Source organism: Panthera tigris, chromosome A2, assembly GCF_018350195.1.
Source record: "Panthera tigris isolate Pti1 chromosome A2, P.tigris_Pti1_mat1.1, whole genome shotgun sequence".
NCBI classification, from domain to species: Eukaryota; Metazoa; Chordata; class Mammalia; order Carnivora; family Felidae; genus Panthera; species Panthera tigris.
The window spans coordinates 46754749-46771833 of NC_056661.1; the positions used below are offsets into that span (position 1 = coordinate 46754749).

Below are 17085 nucleotides of genomic sequence, written 5' to 3' on the forward strand. Positions count from 1 at the left end.
CTAGTATTTAGTGAATTTAATTAAAAAGAGGCACAGAGAGGTTAAGCAACTTTGACTGTTCACTCAGCTGATAGGTAGAGAAGCTGGTGTCAGTCAGCCATTCTAACTATGTAGGGTATATGCAATAAGAATATCATCCTGCCTTTTGCTACATTACTTAGTCTAACTTAATATTATTTTAATCCTCATTCTAATGCTATGAATTAGGTATTAACTGTGGTATTCTGGTGAATAACTAACAGCTGGTCTCTAAAGAAGGGTTTGGTGTAAATATTCCCACTAGAGCCAATTTCAAGCTTCCACTATGCCGTCAATGAACTCAGAAACGGGAAGATATGTTCAGTAACTCTCCACTATATGCTATTTTCATTGCACAGATATAATACATGTAAATATCGTCAAGAAATCGATACTAGTAAAGTGTAGTAAAATATTAGAAAGATACGTTTTGAGTATTTATGGCCTTTATTTAAAAAACATTTTGTTTTGAGAGGTCAGGGGCCCAAGTGAGTGACAGACAGAGAGAGAGAGAGAGAATTCCAGGAGGGGCAGAGGGATAGAGAGAGTGAAGCAGAGCTCACTGTTTTTACCCAATTACCTGAATTAGGGCTCGTGTTTTTACCCAAAGCGGGGCTCATGCTCACCAGATGTGGGACTTGAACTCACCAATTATGAGATCATTACCTGAGCTTCCTGAGATCATGTCAAATGCTTAATGACTGAGCCACTCAGGTGCCCTGTGACCTTTATTTTTAATAAAGTGTACTTTAACTATAAGTGAACAAAAGAGTTATGTCTACAACATGTTTCCATTATTGTATATAAGAGAAAACTCTCCATCACATATATGTGTATATGTGTGTATGGATTTAAAAAAAAAAAAGAGTAAATGTTAAAATGGGTTACTTCAGAGGTGAGGGGATCAAGGATGCCAAGAGATAGATTACCTTTTTCTTGTCGCATCTCTGTATTATTTGATATTTTACAACCATAATATTGTGCTTTTATGATAAAAAGTAATTTAGAGATTTTTTTAATGGGAAACTAGAATTGGAAGGTAAGAATGACTTTTCCATTAAAAGATTTTAGAGATGAAGGGAATTACAATAATTGTAAAGGTTGAGGAATGTTCATTTTCTCATTTCAAAATTAGCGTGTTTATTTGTTCATTGTTTTCCCCACTAGAATGAAAGCTCCATGATGGCCTTCACAGAGTCATGGTTCCAGCTTCCATTATCATCATTCCCTTAAACTAGTACAACGATGTTCTAACCATCTCACTGTTTCTGTTCTTTCCCTCTGCATTAGTTTGCTAGGGCTGCCATGAGAAAGGACCATAAACTGGGTGACGAAAAGCCATAGTTTTTCTCACAGTTCTGAAGCCTAGAAGTCCAAGATCAAGGTGTTGGCCGGGTTGGTTCCTTCGGAAGCTGTAAGAGATATTCTGTTCTATGCTTCTTTCCTGGCTCCTGATGGTTTGCTGGCCATTCCTTGGTGTCCCCTGGCTGCAACACTTCAGTGTCTGCTTCTGTCATCACCTGGTCTTCTCCTCTCCTGTCTCTGTATCTTCTTCTCTTCTTATAATGACACCAGTTATTTTGAATATTTCTTTATTTATTTTTGAGAGAAAGAAAGGGAGAGAGGAGAGAATCCCAAGTAGGCTTTGCACTATGAGCACAGACTCCGGGCTCATACTCACAAACCATGAGATCGTGACCTAAGCCAAAATCAAGAGTCAGACACTTAAAACCATAAAATACCTTAGAATAAATCTAACCAAAGAGATGAAAAATCTAAACGCTGAAAACTATAGAAAGCTTATGAAAGAAATTGAAGAAGACACAAAAAATGGAAAAATATTCCATGCTTCTGGATAGGAAGAACAAATATTGTTAAAATGTCAATACTACTCAAAGCAATCTACATATTCAATGCAATCCCTATCAAAATAACATCAGCATTCTTCACAGAGCTAGAGCAAATAATCCTAAAATTTGTATGGAGCCAGAAAAGACCCCGAATAGCCAAAGCAACCTTGAATAAGAAAACCAAAGCTGGAGGCATCACAATCCCGGACTTCAAGATATATTACAAAGCTTCAATCATCAAGACAGTATGGTACTGGCACAAAAACAGACACTCAGACCAATAGAACAGAATAGAGAACCCAGAAATGCACCCACAAACATATTTCCAACTAATCTTTGACAAAACAGGAAAGAATACCCAATGGAACAAAAATAGTCTCTTCAGAAAATGGTGCTGGGAAAACTGGACAGCAACTTGCAAAAAAAAAAAAAAAAGAAAAAAGAACTTGGACCACTTTCTTACACTATACACAAAAATAAATTCAAAATGGATGAAAGACCTAAACATAAGACTGGAAGTCATCAAAATGCTACAGGAGAAAGCAGGCAAAAACCTCTTTGAGCTTGGCCACAGGAACTTCTTACTCACCATGTCTCTGGAGGAAAGGGAAATGAAAGCAAAAATGAACTATTTGGACCTCATCAGGATAAAAACTTCTGCACAGCGAAGGAAACAAGCAGCAAAACTAAAAGGCAACTGATGGAATGGGAAAAGATATTTGCAAATGACATATCAAATAAAGAGTTAGTATCCAAAATCTATAGGGAACATATCAAATTCAACACCTAAAAAAACAAATAATCCAGTGAAGAAATGGGCAAAGACATGAAGAAACACTTCTCCAAAGAAGACATCCAGATGGCCAACCGACCCATGAAAAAATGCTCAACATCACTCATCATCAGGGAAATACAAGTCAAAACCACAACGAGATACCACCTCACTCCAGTCAGAATGACTAACATTAACAAGTCAGGCAACAACAGATGTTGGTGTGGATGCAGAGAAAGAGGATCTCTTTTGCACTGCTGGTGGGAATGCAAACTAGTGCAGCCACTCTGGAAAACAGTATGGAGGTTCCTCAAGAAATTAAAAATAGAACTAGCCTATGACCCAGCAATTGCACTACTAGGTATTTATCCAAGGGATACAGGTGTGCTGTTTTGAAGGGGCACATGCACCCCCATGTAGATAGCAGTGCTCTCGACAATAACCAAAGTATGGAAAGAGTCCAAATGTCCACTGATGGATGAATGGATTAAGAAGATGTGATATATATATATATATATATACATATATATACATATACATATATATGTACATATATATATATGATATGATATATGTACATATATATACATATATATGTATATGTACATATATATGTATATATATATACACACGCATACACATACACACAATGGAGTATTACTAAGCAATCAAAAAGAATGAAATTTTGCCTTTTGCAACTAAGTGAATGGAACTAGAGGGTACTATGCTAAGCGAAATTAGTCAGAGAATGACAAATATCCTATGATTTCACTCATATGAGGAATTTAAGATACAAAACAGAGGAATGTAAGGGAAGGGAAGCAAAAATAATATAAAAACAGGGAGGGGGACAACATATAAGAGACTCTTAAATATGGAGAACAGAGGGTTGCTGGAGGAGTTGTGGGAGGGGGGATGGGCTAAACGGGAAGGGGCAGTAAGGAATCTACTCCTGAAATCATTGTTGCACTATATACTAACTTGGACATAAATTTAAAAAAAATTAATTAATTAATTAAAAAAAAGAGACACTTAACCACCTGAGCCACCCAGGCTCCCCAGGACACCACTTATTTTGGATTAAGAGCCCACTCTACTCCAGTATGACCATATTCACTGATTATGTCTACATGGTTTTGTTTCTAAACAAGGTCACATCCTAAGGTATTGGGGGTTAGAACTCCAACATATCTTCTGGAGGGACACAATTCAACACATGATGCCCTCCTACAGCCAATTCTCTATGGAGCTACCACAGTTAACTTTTAAAACCATAAATTGTTTCACTCACCCAATTCCCCATCACACCAAGAATAAAATCTGAACTATGACCAACTGTGCCTTTCTTTGTCTGGTCCCTGCCTCTTTCTCCCGCCACATCTCTTCCCACTCCCGGCCTCCCTAATCTGAGCTAGCCACACTGTCTTTCTGTTCCCAGAGCATTCCATGCTCCTTCCCCCTTCAAGGTCTTTGCTGTTCCTTTCCTTCTGTCTGGAATGTGCTTCCACCACATCTGTGCCTGGCTCTCTTTCTCAATTCCTCCAAGTCTCCCACTCAGGGATACTCCCTCTGAGAGTCTACTCTGATCTTAACTAGAACAGGGGCCACTCCTGTGTCCTTCTCTTGTGCAGTTTCTGTATAACGCTCTATACTACGTGGAATTATATCTTATAGTTATTTTTTTATTACATTACATGTCTCCTCACTAGAATGTATGCTCCACGAGGTCAAGGGTTTTTTTTTTTTAATTTGAAATCCTTGCAGATATTTTAATTTATTTTGTAATTAAACTTTTGAACAGTCAACTCGTTTCCATGGTTGAAAGTCAGAATGATGCAAAAAGATATCTAGAGAAGTCTCATTCCCATTCGTGCCTCTGGCCATCCAGTTTCTTTTACCCCATAAAAAAACACTTTTTATTGGTTTTGCAGTATTTCTTTATGCAAATACAATACGTATTTTTATATAAGTACAGACTTTGCATTTACAGTCTTTGAAAACATTTCCTGGACATCATGCCATATCTGTTTATAGAGAATTTCCTCATTCATTTTTATAGCTGCATAGTATTCCCTTTTAGGGCCACACTACAGTTTCTTTAATGAGGTCCCTCCTGATGTACACTTGTGGCTTCCCAACTTTTGCTACCTAAAATGTCAGAAGGGATTTTTATCCCGTGCTGAAGCCCACAGAGTCTTGAATACTTTCTGCATAGAACGAATGTAGAATGAATGATGAGTGTGAACCAACCAACATAACTGGGCGAGGGAGGTGTGGTCGAAAGGGAGCGGGGTCAGCCGCGCTGCAGGGAGGCTCCAGCCGGTGGCGCTGCAGGCAGCAGACGCGTGTGGCCGGACCGGCCACGCCGCTCTTGCCGTGGGCGCCGACGGTGGCGCGGGGACGAGCGTGGGGGGGGGCGCGGAGGGTAGGGCGAGTCATATGACCCGCTCGGCTTCCTGGCTTCGGCCGCCGCCGCCCGCCCGTGTCCGCCAGTGGTGCGCCGCGGCCCCGAGGAGCCGTTGAGGGGTCCGGGCTGAGGCCCGCTCGTGTGCAGGCCGTCGCTGTTGCTGTCCGCGCCCGCGCGTCCGTTCTCCCTCCCGGCCGCCATCATGCTGGCGCTCATCTCCCGCCTGCTGGACTGGTTCCGCTCGCTCTTCTGGAAGGAGGAGATGGAGCTGACGCTGGTGGGGCTGCAGTACTCGGGCAAGACCACCTTCGTCAATGTCATCGCGGTGAGTGCCGCCGGCTCGCCCGCCCCGGGCGCCGCAGCCCGCGAGTCCGGCCCGGTGCTGGCCCGAAGCCCGTGGCCGGGGCTCCCTTCAGCGCGATGGGGCGAGTGGGACGAGGGCTGGAGGCAACAAGGCGTTCCTGTAGCCTCGGCCGGGGCCGGGGTTTGGAGTTCGCGCGTGTTGGCGCCTGAGGCGTAGCGCTGAGCTCGGCCGCCGAAGGGTTAATTCCATTTAGTCGTGTTCGACAAAGGGCTGGGTCCTCGACGCGGCCGCGGCTTGGAAAGGGTAAAATCGGCCTTGTCACATTTTTCAGGATTGGGATTTCCTTGGGGCTTGCTCTGGGTGTGTGTGTTGGGGGGTGGGCACCTGAAGGCTTAACTCCGGCCTGTCCCTTCCCAGGAGGGGGGGATTTGGCGAGCTGTCAGTCCCGTGAGAACGCATGAGTAAGACTCGAGAGCGTCCCTCCAGTATCCGCTCGGGACGGAGAGCCCATCGCGAGGAAAGCAGGGGAACATTGTGGGCCCCTTCTCGGATTTTGTGGGCAGCTGGTTCCTTGTGATTCAGTTACTGGTTTTCAGTCGGTCCCCTTGGAGGGGGCGAGATCGAGTTCATTGCTGCCGGGCTCGTTGCGAGAGAGACTGGGGAGAAACACTTCCAGCCAGTCTGGTCCACAGTAGTCCGCAGCCTTTACTTAGCCAAGCAGTTCGGGGGCTCTGCTTTCCCAGTGGTCGGAAGAGATGGATCTGTAGTCACTTAACTTTCTTGGGAAAGGGGGAGTTGGTCTTTTGTGAGAGTGTTTCTTGCTTGAAGGGGAGGGCAGGGAAGTGACTGGGCAGGAGCATAGCTTTTTCCAGATCCAGGAAATGGGGTGTCTGGGATGGAAATTGCCCTGGGAACCTAGTGTGGTGTTGATTCAGCAGTGATTGTGTGGAAGGATGATTATTAAATTTTGCCTGGGTGGTTAGTTGGGGAAGGGATAAGAGAGATTCTCCTCAATCTTTAGAAGCCAGGAGTCGATGTGACTCACTCTTAGTTGATAGGTGCTTGTACTTGTCAGGGATGAGCTTTAGAACTATTCTAAAGAGAGATGGCAGCCATCCTTCTGTCTTCTAGATGGTGGTTGAAATCCTTATTTAATAGACTAGTTGCCCAACTGGTTTGGTTACAGGAACGATTGAAACACAGCTCCCTTGTGGGAGAAAACAGGTAACGTGTGACTCTTAGTCCTCCAGTAATAGAGTAGCAGGAGTAACACTTGAAAAAGATTATCAGAGATCCAAACTTCCTTTGAAGAATGTTGCGTATAAGTATAAAGAAAATTTACCCACTTGTTTGGCTCCTTTTGTGATAAGTTTTTAAAAATTTTTTATTTATTTATTTTTTGGCTTGAGATGACTATCTTTTCAACAGGTATAGTGGAGTGGAATGTGTATGTGATGACACAGTAAAAAAAAAACAACTTTGGATTCAGTATCCAAAGTAGAGCTTTTGTATGATGGGGAAAAGATAAGACCTCAGTTCGCTATACATTTTCTGGTATCCCTTGAGATAAGAAAGTTTCCTTGTAAACCCTATCCTTTTGACAAAACTGAATTAATATACAGTGTAGGTGTAGGTCTATCACTACATTTAGTTGTATTTGTTGCAGAGAAGGAGTTATGCGTTGGAAGTCTGAAAAGATTTAGTAAATCTCTGAAGAACTTCTAAAGACATAGGCATGAACATCATGCTTATTTATTTATTTATTTTTATTGTAGACAGTGTAGCTTAATATAATGAGCAAGAACTTTGAAGAGAAGGAACCCCAGCTTTGCAGTCTGGCTCTGCCACTTAGCAGCCTTGTATCCTCTTTGAGTCCTTGCTTTCTCATCTTTGAAGTAGAGATAATAATGTGCTTCTTAAAGAGTTGTTCTGGGGAGTAAATGAAATGACAGATGTGACCAGCACTATGACTGCCCAAAGAAGGGGCTAGGTAGGTGGTAGCTGTTGTTATTTGTAGCGGATACACTCCTTTAATGCAGAAACAGTGTTTTGAAAAACATTCAGAAGGGAATTAGCTGTGGTCATTTCCTTCTTTGAATCTAATTTATCCAAACCTGGGCTCCAGTAGCGGATTTATGGATTGTGGCAAATGATCACATCATGTACTCCTGCCGACCCCCCGTTTTTGTTTTGTTTTGTTTTTTTACATTGTATTAGATTATTTTAACAACTGAGCTTCTGCAGTGCTGTTGAACTTAAAGTGAACCAGTGGTGCCACTATTTTTTTTTTTTTTTTTTTACATTAGACTTTTCTTTTTTCTTAACGTTTGTTTATTTTTGAGAGAGCACTAGAGTAAAAGCGGGAGAGGGGCAGAGAGAATCCGAACCAGGCTCCAGGCTCTGAGCTCAAACTCACACACCACTGTGAGATAATGACCAGAGCTGAAGTAGGACTCTTCACTGACTGACCCAGGTGCCCCTAGCCTATTCTTTTTAAATTATAATTATATGGGTAGGTTTGGTTTAGAAAAAATTCTGGACTGTAAGTGGTTGTAACCCTTAAGATGCTGACAAAAAGAGACCTTAATATATTAATTTCACACTTAAAAAAAAAACAAAAAACTCAGACTCTAACCTAACCTGTGATTATCATAGACTATATTGAGGGTGAGGAAAAGGTTAATAATTAAAGGTGATGTTGCAGACTTTTAGATAAAAACAAAGTTTCCAGAATAGTGAATTTAGCCTTGTCTTTAAAAAAATTAACTGCACTGTTCTTTGTATTTTGCATAAAATGTCTGATTTATAGACTCACAAGTACAGATGGGTTGAGTGTGTCACTTTAGAAAGTTGGCCATTTATTTACTCACATTCAACAAATAACTTAGGCATGAAAAGCTTTAGGTGAAGGCAGTTTTCTTCAGGTAAAAATCAACTTTTTGTAAACATAAAATGTGGCTCTATCTTCTGCCTTAAAAGTTATGAAAAATTTCATAAATGTCATTTAACTTACTAGAGAGGTTTGTGTAGGGTTTGGTGCATTCTGAAATTAGGCAGTTTATTTACAGAGAGGTTCAGTCTTAAAATTTGTATTCTTGTGGTTTTAAAACTTCAGTGATACTCCATTTTATCTGGTATTTTTATATAGAGACCCTTAACGTACATACTGTATTCTTTGTTTTGGACATTAAAAAAAGAAACCCCTCTAATATTTAATTTTCTCATTAGTGTTAGGGAATGAAATATTGCCCATTGCTAAGTATTCTGGCAGTTATTGCATAATAAATCATGTGTCCTATATGTGTAATGTATGTTGAGTAATCTTTATTTTTAACAGAGACTCTAACACGGGTTATAAGATAATTACTAAGAAATGTTTAGTAGGATTTACCAAGGTGTTATAGGCTAAATTTTATAGACACTGTGTAGTTTTGAAATGAGTAGTATAAAAATTTGTCTACATTTTTATGAAGTATTAGTGCTCCCCAGGTTATTCAAGGAAAAGTTTATTAACTGCCAAGAATTAGGAAAAGGAGATATTTTGAAAGATTGTAGAAATTTGAACGTAGAATAATTTTTTTTAGAGTTTCTAGAAACTTTAATTAAGTGGTCTAATTTTATTCTCATTTTATAGATGTAGCTAGAAGATCCAGAAAAATAAGTGAAATTCCTAAGGCAACAAAGCTAATTAGCAGAGATAAAATTAGAATGTAGGGCCAGTGTACTTTCTACTTTTCTTATCTGCCTCTGTAGGATCTAGCTGAGATTAGAATCCTAGAGCTGTGGATTGGGAAATCTTAATCCTTTAAATATCTTTTTTCATGTATTTGTACATAAATACACTCTTCTTATGAATGTGGATAACACTTTATTTTATTTATTATTTTTTTTTAAAGGTTTATTTTATTTGTTTTTGAGAGAGAGCACGAGCAGGGGAGGACAGAGAGAGAGAGGGGACCGAGGATCCAAAGTGGGCTCCATGCTGACAGCAGCAAGCCCGATGCCAGGGCTCAAACTCACGAGCCGCAAGATCGGGACCTGATGGTCATGGTTGGACACTCAGACACCTACCCACCCAGGTGCCCCAAATCTGGATAACATTTTAAATCCAAGTATCTTAAGCATGTTGATTGACATTTGAGGACTATTTGTATATATGTGTGTGTATTTATATTTGAGGATATGAATTAGAGGAAGTAATGAGCATCTGTGTAAAGTAGGAATAGTGGAATATTGTTTGGACATTTAAATAACTGGCTAACAGGCATTGTTGGGTTATTGAGCTATGTCTGTTTTCTTTAAAAAGCAGAAATAGGGGCTCAGTTGGTTAAGCATCCAACTCTTGATGTGGCTTGGGTTATCATCTCATGGTTCTGTGCTGACAGCTGGGAGCCTGCTTGGGATTTTCTCTTCGACCCCTCCCCCCACATGCGGGCTCTCTATCAAAATAAACATTAAAAAACCAGAAATAATTCTGGGTTTGATTAGTGTTTATTATTTAGTTACTTTAGGGCAAGAATGGCAAAAACGGTTTTTAAAGAAAATACAATGTAGCTGAAGTCTAAAGGTTAGTAAATTTGAAATTTTACTGTAGAAATTAGCCTTCCAATGAGGTAGTCTTCCAATTCACATTAGGAATTGTGGAACCCGAGGCATCCTGCCAAGGAGCTTCTCTTCTAGGCTCTTTATCTTTCACCCCTGTTGCCATTATTTCTGCCATGCAGACCTAGAATCTCAAAAGCCACATGTTCTCATGAAGAAGGTGGTGCAATAATGCATTTTAAATTATTGACAGGGGTGCCTGGGTGGCACATTGGTTAAGTGTCCAACTCTTGATCATGGCTCCGGTTATGATCTCATGGTTTGTGAGATCCAGCCCCAAATCGGGCTCTATGCTGACAGTGAGGAGCCTGCTTGAGATTCTCTCCCTCTCACTCTCTCTCTGCCCCTCCCTCAGCTTGTGTACACGCTCTTTCTCTCTCTCAAAATAAATAAACATTCCAAAACAAAGAATTTTTAATTTGCTGACTTAGAATATATCTCACAATTTGAAGCCCTTTTTAACTTTCTCAAAGATAAAAGTGGGTGGTAAGTGAACATGGATACAAAATGCATCACAACTATAAAAACTAGTTACTTAAATGTTGTTTTAAGAATTTTTTTCTGATTTTCAATATAATACAGGGTCATGAGTAGAAATTTGAAAAAGGAGTATAAAGTAGAAGAAACCACTTGTTATCTTCATTATCCAAGGTTAACTAACTGTCAGAGTTTCAAAATATTCCCAAAGCCCCCGGCTTTGGGCTGACAGTGTGGAGCCTGCCTAAGATTCTCTCTCTCTCCCTCTCTCTCTGTCCCTCCCCTGCTCTCTCTCTCAAGATAAATAAAGTTAAAAGAAAAGTATTCCCTTTTTATCCTTTTTAAATGTATGCATTGAAATGCCTTTCAACTTAAAAAAAAACTTGAAACTTTTTTTTAAAAAGTTTTGAGATGATACCTAGTTTGTTTTTTTAAAATTATGGTGTATGCCTATTTCTGTGTGTAAAACCATTTTAGTGCCTTTATAATTTATGTTATGGCATTCATGTGGCTATACCATAATATATTTGATTATTTCCTTATTATTGGACATTTGGGTAGTTTCCAGGGTTTTGCTATTGGATATCAATTTGATCTGCATTTCCTAAGGATGGGTTCCAGAGTTACATCATGGGGTCAGAAGATAGAAACGTATTTCATGCCAAATGGCCAAATTGCTGTCCAGAAAGTATGCGCTACTGACAATGTCTTATGAATAGATTTCATGTATAAAGTTGGAATTAAGCTGAGCACTTGTTCTTTGTTATTTTTAGGGAAAAACATATTTAGTTTTGTTGATAAGTAAACCAGCAGTATTTTTAAACTATTTTATTAGGTAATTGCTCTGTTTCTGTGTTTAATGTTTAAAGAAGTATCTGTTTATGTTTCAGCAACTGCTAAGACTGAGACTATAGAGAACATAATTCCTTTTTCAATTTTCTTTTTTATTGAACTTTGCAGGCAAGTCTTATAAATACAGCTCATCCCCTTTAGCTATCTGCATCTAATTTGTTTTCAACTTACTGGTGGATTGCATTAGGAGTTTGTATTCCAGGAATCTGGCATATTTCCACGCAGTCCTTACCTAATCTTGGCCTATTATGGTGTGATGCTGCCTCTTCTTGGTGGGCGGGGGGGGGGGGGGGTGTCTGTATGCTAAATATTCTTTTCTAAATCAGAATCTAAGAGCGTTTGCTAAGGAGACCACTTTTTGAGGGCTATAGCATATGATGTGTGTGTGTGTTTTAATGGTTATTTATTTTGAGAAAGAGAGAGAGCAAGAGAGGAGAGAGAGAGAGAACACCTTGGAGCAGGGGAGGGGTGGAGAGAGGGGGAGAGAATCCTAGGCAGGCGTTGCACTATCAGCACAGATCCCAGCAGAGCCTGATGTGCGGCTGGATCTCACAAGCCATGAGATCATGCCCTGAGCTGAAATCATGAGCCTGAGACTTAACTGACTGAACTCCCCAGGTGCCCCTAGTATATGACTTGTTTTGAATGAATAACTTGGGTATCATTTATGATTATAAAAGTTGATTCATGTCCTTTGTCCTCATATATGAAAAAAACCATAGAAAAATACTAACTTACTTGCTCAATAGGGCAAAATTAAATGACAATTTAAGTCATTTAGTTTTTCTTTTTTTTAAAATATAATTTATTGTCAAATTGGCTTACATACAACACCCAGTGCTCATCCCAACAAGTGCCCACCTCGGTGCCCATCACCCCTTTTCCCCTCTCCCCCAACCCCCCCCCCCCATCAACCCTCAGTTTGTTCTCTGTATTTAAGAGTCTCTTGTGGGTTGCCTGCCTCCCTCCCTCTCTGTTTGTAACTGTTTTTCCCCCTGTCCCTTCCCCCACGGACTTGTTAAGTTTCTCAAGATTCACCTATGACTGAAAACATAGGATAGGATATCTGTCCTTCTCTGACTGACTTATTTCACTCAGACATTTAGTTTTTCTAAGATGTAGCAAACCAAAATTGGAGTCTCTAATGAAATATTGTGAGTTAATTTCTTTCTTCAAAGTCAAAACCACAAAGCTTATATTCTATTGTGCTATTTTTTTAAAGGTTACACTGTTTCTTAAATTAGACATTGGATCTTGTATTTGGATCCGATTTCATAGTTTGTCTAGTTTTATTCGCTAGAATAACGTTCTTCATATCCCAAAAGGAATTTTTTTTGTATTAAATCTAAACTTTAGGGTTAATTTAATTTAATTTAATTTAATTATATGCTTTAGGGTTCATTTTAAAATCATCTCTAAGAATGCTGTATTTTTAAAAAAATGTAATTCTGGCAAAATAGTTTTAGGTTTCAGGTATCAGAGTAGTGACATTTCTGCTTGAAAATTGAAGCCTTTCCTTCTAAACTAGGTTGGAAAAGTAATCATTTGTTATTAAAAAAAAAACAAACTTGGATTATGATTGGCAAAATAATCCTAAAAGTGTCTTTTTAACCAGTTTACTTGATAACAATTACTTTAGATCTACCAAAGTAGTATTACTGAAGAATATATTTGAGCCTACATTTGTTGGCATCTGAGTGTGGTATGAATGAGTTTATTTGGAATATGTTTAAGTGGCTGCAGGAGTTAGAATGGCATAGAAGTTAATAATTGAGAGCCTGACTGTTGAGGTTCGAATCCTTATTCTTTGACTTGTGTTATTTTTGGCAAGTTATTTAACTCCTCAATGTCTGTTTCCTTAAATGTAAAATGGGAATAATAGTAGTTCTCCCTCATAGAGTCGTTATAAGTTAATATTTATAAAACATTTTGAACAGTGTTCAAAACAAAGCATATACTATGAAAGTGCTTCATAAATGTTAGCCACTAGGTTATTGTGTTGTGCTCTCCTTGAGGTCAGGGATTTCTGTTGCTTTTGTTCACTGATATATTCCAATTCCCTGAAACAGTGCCTGGCACTTATTAGATGCTCAAATATATTTTCAAATAGACTTACAATAAAAAATTAAGAAAAATGTCTTTATGAACCCATATTCCCATTTTCATAGTTAAGTTTGCAAACTGTAGCATAGTGTTAAGAATGAGAGTTAAGAATGCAGCTTTATGGTACAAGGTGGAGAAGTAGGCTGATCCCAACAGGAAGAAAAGAGTGGCCCTTGGCAGTACTACCTGCCCTCTAGAATTGAGGTGCCGTGTACAAGTGTATGCTTGGATTGTCATTGTACATTTGGTTAAGACCATACTATTGGCATCCATTTACATGTGTTTGCTTTGATTTTTGAACGAAGATTTATGATTAGAGTGGGTTTAATCACTGTTGACAGCCATAAATTTTCAAGCCCCACCAGGCAGTAGACTGTGTGGTAGGCCATCCTCTCCTAGATGAGAAGTGGGCCCTTGAGGGTGCATGCAGCCTGTATCAGAAAGAGCTTTTGGCAGAGTTTCCTCTCTGAAGGTGACTTAAGGTCCCGTTTAGACACTGATCACTAGACCCAGTTTTTCCTGACAGCTCATTTTGTCTAGAGAATGTTTGAATGCAATATATTGACTTCATTATTTTTAAATAGTTCTTATCAGAGGAAAAACCAGGAAATGGAAGAAACCCACTTTTTTCCTCCTCCAAAATCTAGCTGTTTCACTCCCAGGTTTTAGTTTTTTTATTTAATTGTATTATTTTCTTCAGTGGCTGAATTAAAAAACTTAAAACATTTCTTTCTTAAAAAGAATACACATAATCCATATTGTTTAAAAAAAAGAGGGTAGATATGGTGCACCTGGATGGCTTAGTTGGTTGAGCGCCTGACTTAGCTCAGATCATGATCTCGTGGTTTGTGGGTTTGAGCCCTGTGTTGGGCTTTGGAACCTGCTTAGGATTCTCTCTTCTCTCTCTGCCCCTCCCCTGCTCGTGCACATGTGCACTCTTTCTCTCAAATAAATGTTTAAAAAACTATAAAAAGAGAGTATAGATACACAAATAAAAAATTTATCTTTAATACCATTAGGATCTAATCATTATTAAACTGTATATCCTTCCAATTTTCTCCCTATCCCTTTATATATATATACATATATATATATATGTATATATATATATACACACACACACACACACACACACACACACATATATATACACAAATAATATACTTTTTGTTATCATGATATAATTAACATATAACATATTACATTCAGGTGTATAATGTAATGATTGCATATTTGTATATATTGCAAAATGGTCATCATAGTAAGTCTAGTTAACATCCATCACCATGCATAGTTAAAATTTTTTTTTTTTGTCTTGTGATGAGAATTTCTAAGACTTTTTAGCAACTTTCAGATATGCAGTGTAGTATTATTAACTACAGTTACTGTCCTGTACATTACATCTTATTTATTTTATAACTGGAAGATTGTACCTTTTGGCCCCTTCACCTGTCACCTGTTTCCTCTCATTATCCCCCTACTCCCTGCCTCTGGCAACCACCATTTGTTCTCTGTGAGTACCCCCCCTTTTTTTTTTTTTTTTTAAAGATTCCACATAGAAGTGTCTTTCTCTTTCTGACTTCTTTCATTTAGCACAGTGCCCAGTATATGCTTTCTTGATAGCAGTGACAGGATCATATTGTACATACTTAGTCATCTCATGTAGTCTATTTGATTTATCTACTTTGATGGCTAATAGGCAACTCAAGTTTAATCAGCAAGATGGAACTTTTGATCCCCTTCTGCCTCAATCCAGGGCACCAGCATCTATCCATTTCTAAAAAATATTGAATGAAATGGATGCTAGAGGCTTTAATTTATCTATATATTTATAGTTTGGTTGCAGGCATTATTTTCCACTGTTCAGTGATGAAATATTTGTGCCTAAGACTTTGTTTTTGCAATTTTCTTTGGAGTGCCTGAAGATGGGCCAGTTTGACCAGTTTTAACCTTTCCATGCTCCTCTCACCCTGTCTGTAGCATGTAATTTCCCAAGTTAGGATTGATCATATCACCTCCATCATAATTTTCACCACACTTACCACCTTAAGAAGTTATCTTGGGGGTGCCTGGGTGGCTCAGTCGGTTGGGCGTCCGACTTCGGCTTAGGTCATGATCTCGCGGTCTGTGAGTTCGAGCCCTGCGTCGGGCTCTGTGCTGACAGCTCAGAGCCTGGAGCCTGTTTCAGATTCTGTGTCTCCCTCTCTCTCTGACCTTCCCCCATTCATGCTCTGTCTCTCTCTGTCTCAAAAATGAATAAACGTTAAAAAAAAAATTAAAAAAGAAATTATCTTGTTTATTGTCTTTGTCTCTTTTATGAATGTATGTTCTTTTATGGATGTAAATTACATAGGGATAGAGCTTTGTCCTTTTTTCAGTACTGTATTAAGTACAAAGCACTATGCCCTGCATATAATAGGTTTTCTAAATATTGAGTGAATGTATATAAAACAAACTATTTTATGTATTCTTAAATTGTGTGCAAGGCATTATGATAGATGATTCATAAGTGTATCAGATAAGGTTGTTTTGCTGGAGTATGTGCCTCATAGTAGCCATGTATAGAACAGAAATGTTAAGTGCCTTAAGACTGGCACAAAATGCTTTGGGAATCTCTTTACCCTGACCTCACTAAGACTTCGGGGGTGTTTTAGAAAGTCAGTTTAGTGGGACCATGGTGGGAATGGCCACTGAGGGGAGCTTTGAGAGTAGAGTGGTTTTCATTTATCAATGAGTATTTGAAGAAGCAGTGTTGTAGGTAGCATAGATATAACGAGGAACAAAACAGACATTCCTTTACTTGTGCAGCTTCCAGTATTATGGAGGGAAGAAAAGATGTTCAAGAAGGAACTGTGGAAGTAGCAAAGACACGACTGAAGGCAAGACATTTTGTTGAATTAAGTGTGACTTGCTTGAAGGAGAAAACAAGAGACTGGAAAAGTAGATCTGTATGCCTGGGGAGCCATTGAAGATTTTTGTTTGGGGGAATGAAGTAAGACTATTTTCCAACGGATTAATTTAGTAGACCAGTGAAAAGGAAGTTGGTCACAAGATCATTACAAAGGTCTGATTGAGAGGTAATGGGGTGGTGGGGGGGGGGAGTTAAGGAGAAAGGAAAAGATGAGCTTTATTAGGGAAGTAGAATAGGTACAGTTTAGTGGTCGAATCAGATATGCAGGGCAAAGGGGGATTTGTAAGGAGTTGAGTGAATGTTGGGGAATATGGCTGTGGGATCAAGTAGTGGAAATGGGGTAGAGAATGAGAATGAGTTTAGAAGAGATAGGGATGAATTGAGTATAAAATGTATTATATGATTAATGATATAAAGGGGATTTGTATTTGGGAAGGGCATTTCATGCTATTATTTTTAGATATAGTGGGACTAAAACTGAGAATTAAAATGTCATCATTTCATATCTTTATCTTAGTAGTAAGGGACTTAAGAAGTAGTTGAGAATTCAATCCTGGTTTCTCTTCTAAAGAACGTTGTAGAATATTTTCTTCCTTCTGATTTGTGTCAGTTATCCTATTCTGCTGATAACTTATTTTGCAAATGTTTTATAAGCAAGGAGTAAACAAATGTTCTCCACTTCCAGAATTTCAGTTGAGCTATCTTGATTTGTTTATGGGGCTATGTACATTAGTCTGTGCCCAGTTTGCAGGCTGCCCAGAAGACGTCCTAATCCATAGGCCCTTGAGG

General features: G+C 39.0%; 1 protein-coding gene across 1 annotated transcript in view; it reads left to right on the plus strand.

Moving 5' to 3' along the window:
- The first annotated feature begins 5048 nt into the window (after positions 1-5048).
- ARL8B (ADP ribosylation factor like GTPase 8B) overlaps positions 5049-17085 on the plus strand; it is a 48455-nt gene continuing 36418 nt past the window's right edge. Inside the window, exon 1 of the mRNA XM_042979444.1 lies at positions 5049-5372. Within this exon, the coding sequence (XP_042835378.1) occupies positions 5250-5372 (123 nt within the window). The 5' untranslated portion in view covers positions 5049-5249. The remainder of the gene's footprint in view (positions 5373-17085) is intronic.